Source organism: Rutilus rutilus (assembly GCF_951802725.1).
Source record: "Rutilus rutilus genome assembly, chromosome: 6".
NCBI classification, from domain to species: domain Eukaryota; kingdom Metazoa; phylum Chordata; class Actinopteri; order Cypriniformes; family Leuciscidae; genus Rutilus; species Rutilus rutilus.
The window spans coordinates 3,113,649-3,126,148 of record NC_140214.1 but is presented as its reverse complement, the minus strand read 5'-3'; the positions used below and the strand labels follow the sequence as shown (position 1 = coordinate 3,126,148).

At 32.9% G+C, this 12,500-nt stretch overlaps 2 protein-coding genes across 2 annotated transcripts in view; one reads left to right on the top strand and one right to left on the bottom strand.

Annotated features, from left to right (window-relative positions):
• The window catches only part of cplx4c (complexin 4c), a 12,075-nt gene extending 4,456 nt beyond the window's left edge, over positions 1–7,619 (bottom strand). Inside the window, exon 1 of the mRNA XM_084411911.1 lies at positions 7,237–7,619. Coding sequence (XP_084268037.1) covers positions 7,237–7,397 — 161 coding nt within the window. The 5' untranslated portion in view covers positions 7,398–7,619. The remainder of the gene's footprint in view (positions 1–7,236) is intronic.
• Positions 1–12,500, top strand: part of LOC311292270 (lipoprotein lipase) — a 632,457-nt gene that overhangs the window by 280,415 nt on the left and 339,542 nt on the right. The window lies entirely within an intron of this gene.

Genomic DNA, 12,500 nt, shown 5'->3' with positions numbered 1-12,500 from the left:
TAGTAAACTAGTATACTAACTTTTAAGTATACTTAAAAGTTTCTTAGGACTTTTATCCCTCAGTACTTCGGTTCAGAATGACACGTATGATCAGTTTCTGTTGTATTCTGCTTTGTTAAATGGATAATAATGGGTTATGAAGAAACATCTGGGTAAATCCCGCAAGATAGAAATAAGAAATATTATTTTGCATTGCATTTTTGCTTTACTTTTAATGAAAATTAAGCATATTCGTATGCGACTTCTCATTGCTGAAATGTGAAAATAAAATAATTGTGTGTTATTTAAATTGTAAAGTATTTATAGACTAAATCAATGTATTTGTTGCACTGAATTTAAAAAGATAAATGTATTACAATTCTGAAAATCTAATGGCAATCGTTTAATAAAAACTTTTAAATGTAAAACTTTATATTAATGAGAATTTATGCTGATTAAATAAATAAAGCCGTCATTACAGTAGAATTATGAGAATCTAGTGGCAATTATGAATGAAATGAAATGAAAAACATCTATATATGCATTATATTAATGCAAATTTAAAACAATAATACAGTATAAAAACAATATTACAGTATAATTATGAGAATCTAATGGCAATCATTTAATAAAAAACATAAAAAATTAAAGCATCCATATATGCATTATATTAATGAGAATTTATATTGATTAAATAAATAAATATTATAGTACAATTTTTTTTTTTTTTAAATAAAAAAATGATTTGCAATTCAATTATGAGAATTGAATGGCAGTCATTTCATAAAAAATCTTTAAAATTACAACTTTGGTATGCATTATATTAATGAGAATGTATATTGATTAAATAACATATTACAGTACAATTATGAGAATCTAATGGCAATCATTTAATTTTAAAAAAATCTTTAAAAAGTACAACTTTGGTATGCATTATATTAATGAGACCTTGAGGGAATCTGAAATCATAATTGCAAAATAATAATAATAATAAAAAATATATATATAAATGGTGCAAAAGTATAGGCTTAATTATCCTTATTAAAAACATTTTATTTTATTTAGTTAAAATAAAGATATGACCTAGATCCCATCTGAACTGACACGATCAGCCTAATTTACACTGGCTATTATTTACATGCCGTTTAGTGGTTTTACATGAAACCAATCAATCTGAGCGTCTTGACCCTCTCAACCGTATTACTCTGACACACAGAGATTAGCCATCGTTCATACGTGTGTATATACAGACTGTTCCTTACAGAAATAATAGCCCAGTTTCCAGCAGGATGGAGCCTAAGAAGGTTAAAGGGCTTTAGGGGTAAAATATGGAGCAGGCTTTATATCGAGAGTCAAGCAAGGTAAACGCGGTAATACTTACTCACCAAACCCACTTAAAACAACATACAGGATAGCAGATGTTTTGTCATGCGAACAGACAGAAGCATCTTCTTCTAAATCTGTGGTGATTTTCTGCTGGACTGTTAGTGGTTGATGTGTTTAGATCACATTAAAAAGGTTGGGTCACATTTGGCCTCTCGTGACCCAGTTCTGCACTTAATGCCGTCAGGAGTTATATAAAGAGATAAGGTATAGTGAGCAAAGCAACATTACGCTAATGTGTGTGTGTGTGTGTGTGTGTGTGTAGGCTAGTCTTTTTTCCGAGACGTCACAGCTTTCACAGTTTCTCTTTTCACTGTTGATCTTCAGATATCCGGCTGAAGTCTTTAGCCTCGTTATTTTACATCATTGAATAAACCACACGCTAGATTTATGCTTTAAATAATATCACATCCTCATATACAGTGCTATGCATAAGTTTAGACACCCATGCTAAAGTTGACTAAAAAGAGGAATAAAAAATTATCTTTTGGAAATTGAACTTAATGCCTTAATTAAAAAAATTAGGAAAAATCCAACCTTTAAGGACACCAATTTTCTTTGTGAATGAATAATGTATCGTAAATAAATAAATGTTCTTCCTTAAAATCATCACATAGCCTTCACCATACCTAGAGATTGGCATGGTTTTATTTCAGTTAGCCTAATAGCTGGTTTGATTTGCATTGAGAGATGATCTTATGGAAAGTACTCCATGCCAATCTCTAGGTATGGTGAAGGCTATGTGATGATGTGGGGCTATTTTAATCCCAAAGGCCAAGGGAACTTTATCAGGATGCATAGTATCCTGGATCCATGTAGTAACTGGCCTTTAAAAATAAAAATCTGCCTGCCTCAATGGGAATTTAACATAGGGGTGTCCAGACTTATGCACCCTGTATTTTGAGGAAGAACATTTATTTATTTATGATACATTATTCATTCACAAAGAAAATTGGTGTCCTTAAAGGTTGGATTTTTCCTAATTTTTTTAATTAAGGCATTAAGTTCAATTTACAAAAGATGATTTTTTATTCCTCTTTTTAGTCAACTTTAGCATGGGTGTCTAAACTTATGCATAGCACTGTATATGTGACCCTGGACCACAAAACCAGTCACATGGGTCAATTTTTTCTGAAATTGAGATTTATACATCATCTGAAAGTTGAATAAATAAGCTTTCCATTGATGTGTGGTTTGTTATGATAGGGCAATATTTGGCCGAGATACGACTATTGAACATCTGGAATCTGAGGGTGCAAAAAAATCTAAACACTGAGAAAATCTCCTTTAAAGTTGTGCATTTATGTTCACGATTGTGCTGCATTCACTCACAAAAATAAACGTTTTATATATTTACGGTAGGAAATGTACAAAATATCTTCATGGAACATGATCTTTCCTTAATATCCTAATGATTTTTGGCATAAAAGAAAAATCCATCATTTTGACCCATATAATGTATTGTTGGCTATTGCCACAAATATACCCGTGTGACATTTGTGATCCAGGGTCACATGTCCTCATATATATATCTGTGACACCAGTCGACCTCAGGTCAGCGATGACGGCTATAACGGACTGATCCCACTTTTGGCCGGCGGGACACAGGAACTGGGAATTAGGATAAGACAATAATTACAGACTAAGACGATTTCATTATGTTTATAAACATCACTGTGTGTTGAGCGATACTGAAACCTGTGTTATATAAACATTAGAGCATATTATAGTAACTATTTGGAAACAATAAATAATATCATTAGGATTATATATATCCTATTATTAGTACTATTATTTATTGTTACTAAAAAGTTACTATAATAAATGTTCTCTCATCAGTTGATAATTATTAGTAATTTTTCAGATTTTACAGTTTTACAAAAAAAACACGTTAATAATGTGTGTTCCTGCCAAAATACCACAGTTACTATTGTTATTTATTCTTAATAATTTTTACAATGACAACTATTTAATAATTGTTTTTAAAATCATTTTTTATGTTTAATTATTACGTTTTTACAGTTATACAAACAATACTACGGTAACTGTGTGTTCCTGCCAAAATACCACATTGTTATTTATTCTTAATTATTTTTACAATGACAACTATTTAATAATTTTTTTCATTAATAACTTTTAAGTTTAATTATTACGTTTTTACAGTTATACAAACAATACTACGGTAACTGTGTGTTCCTGTTAAAATACCACATTGTTATTTATTCTTAATTATTTTTACAATGACAACTATTTAATAATTTTTTTCATTAATAACTTTTAAGTTTAATTATTACGTTTTTACAGTTATACAAAAAATACTACGGTAACTGTGTGTTCCTGTCAAAATACCATAGTTACTATAGGTATTTATTTTTTCATTATTTTTTAGAATTATAGTTAATTTTTTATTAATTATTTTCAGATTTAATTATTCATTCAGTTAATTATTTTTACAGTTAAAAAAAAAACAATGGTAACAATGTTACTGCCAAAATAACACATTTACTATAGTTATTTATTTTGAATTATTTTTACAACTATAGTAAAACATTTATTCATTGTTTTTATAAATTAATCAGATGCGATCAAATCGATGAATCACAATTAATAAAAATTTTTTTTTTTAAATATCATATATATGTGTGTATAAATGCATAAATACATATACATACAAGCACACACACATACGTATATATATGCGTGTGTATAAATATATAATATTAGGTGGTCACATGACATCCACTGTCTGCCCTCTCATTGGGTGCGTTCGCTGCTCTGCCGCTTCAAGTCCAACACTCCTATCAGTCTCTCTGCCGCTACTCATCATTTGCATAAGGTTAATTAGTCAATTTTAACTCTCAATTAAAACGCATAACACTTTATCGCTGCTTAAATTGCCGTCAATATAAATGATCTTTGAGAGCAAAAACCCTCTGCAACACAACAAATCACAGCCATAAAAACAATAAAAAGTTTATGCTTAAAGGTACACTTTTTTTTTTTTTTATCAATACATCATCATCAATCCTTCTTCCAAAACCTGTTTTTATCTTACCCTGATTCACTATGGTAAAAATATTTGAAGTTTATATTTTAGACCCGTCGGGATGGAAATTGCGTGCGTGATTCGGCATATCCGTGCTGCTTTGACGCGTGTTTGGTGTGTGTGTGTGTGTGTGTCAGATGTTAGTTGAAAAGTTGACATGGGAGCGGCTAAATCTCCGACCTCCGGAGAATCACCCGTTTTAAACAAACACCGGACAGAGAGAGTCTGCTGGAGGACAGAGAGAGTCTGCTGGAGAACAGAGATCGAGACAGAGCTCGTAATAAAACAAGAATCAACATTAGCTTGGCTTTTCAGAGATGACGAGAACCGAGGGATGCGAATGCGAATGAACTGACTCTGAATTTTAGTATTGCTTCTTATATGAGGATCCTTTTTCAAATACAAGGTCAATATTGATTTTCACTAACGACAAAACAACAAATTATCCGTGAATTTATAAGGAACTAAGCTTTAGGAGCTTTCCATCTTTACTCTCCTCATGTCACGTCGCGTTCGGAGATCGACTACTTTTGACTGTCAGAATGCCGGCGGACACAGAGACAGTGAGTCGTTCAAAATCTTTCTTTTTAGTAAACTCTGTGAACACAAACACTGTTCTCAATGCTGGAGTTCATGTGTAGAGCCTCTGGTGAGACTTCCAGCACAGTTTCATGATGTGTCGAGCCTTCTTAGTGTTTTAAAAATAGTGATTTTTGATGCTATCATAGAAGTGCCCCGAGCACTCCCATTCACAAGGCTGGAGCCAGCCTCCGAAAGTAATAAACCTGTCCAGTGATCTTTTTCTCACACAACACTGTCCAGACACGAAGTATGTTCTAATACACTAAAGTATGTTGGTTGTCTTTACATTAGAATGATAATGTTTCATATAATCTAGATTTAGATACGGAATAAATAGCATTCAATACAAAATGAATGTCTCATATATTGAAATCAAGTTTTTATGTGATAAAAGATTTGCTTTGTTGTGCCACACCAGGCATTCAGTCATATTACGAAAATAATGTATTGAGGCCGAACATATAAAATAACATTATAAACTGAAAAGCGGGACTGCCCCCGTTTATCACATCACTTCACCACGTGACAGCAGCAAGCAGGTTCCTGATTGGTTAACGCGGCGCGAACTGACGCCAAAGTTCAGATTTTTCAACTCAGGCGTCAGACAAGAATTCGCTTCAAACGTGTAATAACACCAAATAAAATAATTCGCGCCAGATGCTCAATTCGCGCGAACGAGGCGAATTGGCGTCCACCGTGCCGCGCTAAACACCTCCATTGACTCCATTACATTGACTTAAGGCGAGACACTACAGGTGAATATGGTAACATTTTTAACTAGCATATCACCATGAAACTTTCCCAGTTGATCTACCTACATTAAGATGAGAAAAAAATTGATTACAAGTTTTCTGTAATTTAATGTTTAAATATGCAAATTAGGCCATATCTAATTAAATATGCACTAATTAAATATGCACTAATTTGCATATATTTTATTATTGGTATAAATTGGTATTGGATAAAGCCAGGTCAAAAAAAAAATTTTCATTGTGTTCACATATTAGATGGGAAAAAAATACGGTCAATAGCCTTAAAAAAATGATTTTTGCCATTTTTTTGGAATAAAATGTTACATAAATCAGGCTAGGAATAATATATTTACAAATCCCTCTGTAAATGTCTTCATAATATAACTAGGTACAAGACTGGAAAGTGTGGTGTATATCGGTGCTACTGAAGTGGAGATTTCAGACTTGGAGAATGAGAGAAAAGTCATTTTGAGAAAACGGGCTTTAAAGATTTATAATCAGCCAATGAAATTGCGCATTCAGCCCTTTTACTTTCACGATTGGTTGCTGATAAAAAGGAAATGACCATATTTGGATCCGACAGCACTGTACCGGAGAGAGAGAGCTTTCTAACGGTGTGTGTGATGATTTAGAAAGCCAACTTTTGTTGAATTTATGAGAAATCTACAGACGCAAACAGACAAAGTGTAGGAAAATAAAGACCTAAATGTGTATTTCGGACTTTTTTTCACCACAAGTCTGAAAGAAGACATGCTATTGAAGACAAATATCCCAAAATCTCAAAATTGACCAGTAAAAAAAAACTATGTTTTTGCCTGCCGTGTCTCGCCTTACATTTACATTTACATTTACATTTATTCATTTAGCTGACGCTTTTATCCAAAGCGACTTACAATTGCTATATATGTCAGAGGTCGCACGCCTCTGGAGCAACTAGGGGTTAAGTGTCTTGCTCAGGGACACATTGGTGTCTCACAGTGGATTCGAACCCGGGTCTCTCACACCAAAGGCATGTGTCTTATCCATTGCGCCACACCACCCCCCACGCCTTAACATGGAAATCACTCGCGCCAGACGCTCTATTCGCCTTTGGTGTGAACGCACCATTAAACCTATAGTGCAGCATCATATTCATCCGCAACCAATGTTCTTCCACAAAATACATGCAGTTTTGTTTTTAAACCACCAGATGGCCCAAAGTTACATAGTGTACAGTAATGTGGAACAGAATTGTGCACCAATTATTGTAAGCAATCAAAATAGAAACCACGCAACAACAACATGTTCTTTGCCTGTTGCTTATTTTGATTTGGACATTGTGTGGTCAAGGTTGAAACTTATATTAGTTGTCGCAGTTTATCGACCATTTAAATGGATCAGGCAATGTTTGTCACAAATCTTCTTTGTGTCTTATCTCTCTCCATCGGTCTGTAGTTTCAGCTCGAGACCCGTCAAAATCACAACTAATGCACGATATACGGCAGTCGTACTCACTTCTCCTCGATGAGCTGTTTCTGATACTCCTCAAACTCTTCCCGGCTCATTCCTTTAGACGCCGCTGTCTCCTTCCCGTCCCCTTTCTCTTCTGCTTCATCTTTTCCTCCGGTCATGTTCTTCAGTTTGTCCCCCAACATCTGCTGCAGGAGGAACGCCATGCTCTCGGGTTTTAGGCCTGAAGAGTAGAGTCACTTTCCAGTATTGACTAACTCGTGGTGTTAGTTCATGTATTTGACCCACCGCTAACCTTTCCGGTTCAGGAACGCCGGCGCTGAAGCTTCTTAAAGCTTGTTTTTTTTGGAGCTACAATAACAATATGAAGACTATAGAGGTGTAGTTTCAGATTTGGCACCTGTTGTTGAGATGAAGATGAGGAGGGTGAGGGTGTGATGAAAACGGCTCAAGGGCTTATCTTATTATAAAACCCCATCGAAACCTGTGCTGGCCTCACCTTGGGCCAAGGACGTCGATTGAAACTCTTACAGCAGCAGATAATACGGGTGATATGAAATCTGCTTTTAATTCATATATATGGTGTAAAAAACTAAGATTATTGGAGTTTGTATTACAAGAAAATACCATTTCACTTTTTCTACTTTCCAATTTTTTTTTTTTTTTTTTTTTTGTAAGTGATTTACTAGTGATTTCTGAGTGAAATTTGTTTCAAAGTAAATCCTAAACCAATTTTTTTTTTTCAGTGATTAGTTTTGCTTTCTTTTTGTTAAGAGAAAAATATGTACAGTATCATCCAAAAGTCTACCGAAAAATATATTTTTATTACACATTTTTAATTGCAAATACTGTTTGGGTGAAAAGTTGAAACACGAACTTGGATCAGTGTTGATTGTTAACTAAAACTATTAAAAATTAAATTAAATTAATAAAAAAAAAATTGTATTAATTAATTAAATTTAATTAAAATAAAATAATAAATAATAATTATTGTTATTTTTTTTACAATTATAAAATTGTTGCTAACTAAAAAACTATTAAAAATAATTTAAATTTTCCTTAATTTAAATAAATCTGAAAAAATTGATACAAATTAATTATTATTTAGTTAATAACTTTTACAGTAATAAAAATTGTTGCTAACTAAAAACTATTAAAATTGTTTTAGCTAATTGAAAAAATCAGAAATAAAATATAAACATTAGATGAAAAATAATTAGTTTATTATTTTTACAATTATAAAATTGTTGCTGACTAAAAATAAAACTATAATAAATTCTGTTACAATAAAGCTGAAATAAATAGATGAAAAACTTAATCTTAAAAAAAGTGAATCTAGTTAAATTAGAAATGCTGCTTTGGCAACTAACTGAACTAAAGTAAGTTGAAGTTGAAGTAAAATGTCTAATTGAAAATAATGTAAATTTAAGCTAAATAGAAATATTGAAAAAAATAATTACAAAAACAAATTAAAAAAGCAAAGCAACGCTGAAAAAGGCTATTTATATTAATAAATAATATCTATGTCAATTATATAAATATCACTGACATGAAATCATGAATGGTAATTGTTAAAGAGAATCTGAGATGCCATCACTGACACTCATTTACATACATTTAGTTAGTGCACATAAATGTCTTTGCCCCATAACTTTTCTGTGTCTTTCAAAATTCTACAACTTTGTTCATTTCCAGGTTTAAAACAATCCCAGCTTTTCATTGTGGTCTAGGTGAGATCTTTCTAATCTCGCATCTTCAGATTAAGACCCCCGTCTGTTCGCCTGTTCTTAAATTAGACTCTCCTGAGCTCAAGAACAATATGCTGTTTCTAATCAGCATGTCTACAACCTTCTCCGTTCATTCATTTATGTAGGATTTGTGGGCTTGCAGTTTTTTAAAGGTGCAAAAAATAAAGTTAAAATTAAAGTTCTGTTTTATTTTACATTAGGTCGATCCATGTTGAGATCACATGACCAGCTCCTGACTTTACCTTAAAGTCCCTATGAAATCAAATATGATGTTTTTTTTTGGCTTTTAGTATGAATATGTTAGCATTACTGTTATTTATAAGCCAGTGTGCTTCAAAACAATGACAAAATTCGCATTTAGAAGATATAAGCATTCAAAACTTAGTCTCTTTATTTTTGCAAATGAATAAATTATTTTGATGACATCACTCGGCACTTTAGCTTCTCAGATTTTATGTCCAATCAAAAGCTATCTAGAATCTGAAGCTCCGCCCCCTACATTATAAATAGACGCTGTTGCTGCGGTTGAAATCGGTCAGTTTCACACATTTACTGTTTTCTACATGGTGAAAGTGCACTATATAGGGGATAGGGAACGATTGACAGTGTAAATATGCTTTCCATTGGGGAGAATGAAGTCTGGTTTCACGTTAGTGTCTCGTGAACCGCCGCGGTTTCGGTCCAGAGACACGACACACAGAGCGGATCATGTGATCGAGTCGTCGCAGACCAGAAAACGTATCAGACCCATTTGAATTCTGCACATAATTCTGTGTTTTACAGTGATATGGAGGAGATTAGGAGGAAACTGCGGCTTTACTGAACTCAACAGCTCTGGCCGAGCTGTGATGTAAACGGAACACTATTGGCTATTTAAAAAAGGGGAGGGGCTGTTCGATATATGCCCCGCCCCTTCTTCCTCTTTCAGTGGAAATTACGTCAACACATTAAATAATTCTGCGTTTCACGGCACTTCAGTGAGCCTTTAAACCCTCTTTCTGTTGAGGAATAAATGAATGAGTGACAGATGCCTGTGAATAGAGTATTTCTACTGTCATTTCAGCCAATGAAAATGACTAGTGCACCTTTAAATGATTATTAGTTACTACTGTATGTAATCACATGAATAGAAAGTTCAAAAGAACAGCATTTATCTGAAATAGAAAGCTTTTGTAACATTAAACACTGCCGTTCAAAAGTTTGGGGTCAGAAAGAATTATTAATTTTTATTTTTTGTATTTTTTTTTTATGGGGAGAGAAATAAAAGAAATCAATACTTTTATTCAGCAAGAACGCATTAAATAGATTAAAAGTGACAGTAAAGACATTTATAATGTTACAAAAGATTCTATTTCAAATAAATAAAACACAACTGTTAGATGATGATAGGTTTTACACAACTGTTTTCAACATTGATAATAATCAGAAATGTTTCTTGATCATCAAATCATCATATTAGAATGATTTCTGAAGGATCATGTGACACTGAAGACTGGAGTAATGATGCTGAACATTCAGCTTTGATCACAGGAATAAAATACATTATTAACATATATTACAACAGAATCCAGTTCATTTAACAATATTTCACAGTATCACTGTTTTTACAGTGTTTTTACCAAACGTTTGACCTGTAGTGTACATTAGCACAGCAAATGAATGAGATAATGAAGCTTTACTATTTTTCTCCTATTTATTAATAATAAAGATGAATGATGCAGTATCTTTAAAAAAAAAAAAAGTTTTTTACTGTTTTTTTAAATCACATTCTGCAATGTAATAAGGTGTTTTAACTGAACCTCATTTCACAGTGATTAGAGGAAAGTGAACTTTGGCGTTTCTTTCCTCATTATTCTCTATATAAAGTGTGCTCGCATATATAAAGTTGAAAAACTGAATTATTTTCTTTTTTGTTGTCAAGTTGTTCCCGCTCTGCTGCCTCATGGAGGATGAGCTAAACTCCAGCTCCATCTGGTGGTGAGTTAGTGAAGTACAGCACTGAGCTTAAAGCTCACCCAAAAATGCTACATGTTTTTTTGGTTTGCTTTTTTTTTCTTTTTTTTCAGAATGATAAATATGATGTTCAGCTGTCGAGACTTTAAAGGGACGGTTCACCCAAAAATGAAAATTCTGTCATAATTTACTGTTTTTTTTCAAACCTGTCTGATTTTCTTTCTTCTGCTGAACACAAAAGAAGATATTTTGAAGAATGTCAGTAACCAAACAGTTGTGCGACTATGGAAGTCAATGGGGTCCATCAACCGTTTGTTTACCGACATTCTTTACAATATCTTCTTTTGTGTTCAACATAAGAAAGAAATTCATACAGGTTTGAAAAAACATATGGGTGAGTAAATTATGACCGAATTTTTATTTTTGGGTGAACCGTCCCTTTAATGTCTCAACAGCTGAACATCATGTTTATCATTCTGAAGAAAACAACATGTGGCATAAGCGATCTGATCTTACAGTATTTTAATAATTATGCGTGATAAGGGCATTAGTAGGGGTGTAACAATATATCATGGATGTATTGTGTATAGTTCACCCAAAATAAAAATGACTGTGTGAGAAAAAAAATCTAGTTTTCACAGTTTTAAGTGTCAGTACATTAAACTACTATATGTGACACAGGATCAAACCAGTCACATGTCGCACGGGTATATTTGTGGCAATAGCCAACAATACATTGTATGGCTCAAAATTATGGATTTTTCTTTTATGCCAAAAATCATTAGGATATTAAGTAAAGATCATGTTCCATGAAGATATTTTGTACATTTCCTACCGTAAATATATAAAACATGTATTTTTGTGAGTGAATGCAGCACAATCGTGAACGTAAATGAACAACTTTAAAGGAGATTTTCTCAATGTTTCGATTTTTTTTGCACCCTCAGATTTCAGATGTTTAATAGTTGTATCTCAGCCAAAAATTATCATATCTTAACAAACCACACATCAATGGACAGCTTATTTATTCAGCTTTCAAATTATGTATAAATCTCAATTTCAAAAAATGTACTAATGTGACTGGTTTTGTGGTCCAGGGTCCCATATATAATGTTGAATATAATGTATAATAATGCAATATATTTGTGGGTACCAGTAAAAAGTGGCCTACATTATTTTAAATATATTTCTAGTTATCTAGTTATATATATGTATTTTCATCTTCAGAATCATGAATATGTTTATTCTGGTGTCTCTATTGTCCTGTGCATTGGGTTTCAGCACCAAGTCCGAGTCTATTCATTTACACACACAATGCAATCCCAAATTTAGCATTTTAATCAACTGTACATTTTTAGTTAACCTTTTAGTATAGCAATAATACCGCATCGTGACATGAGGGATCGTTGCACCTCTAGGCATTAGTGTTCACAGCTGCTCTTCTGTATATAGTGTGCAATTAAAACGCATCTAACGTTGAGATGAATCATTTTGACTTTGAGAATGTCTGCATGTATTGTGTGAAGTATGAGAGGCTGAAACACAGACAGAAAGCTCCAGATTCCACATGACTGCCCGTCCTGCAAGGATTGAGTGGATATTAATGGA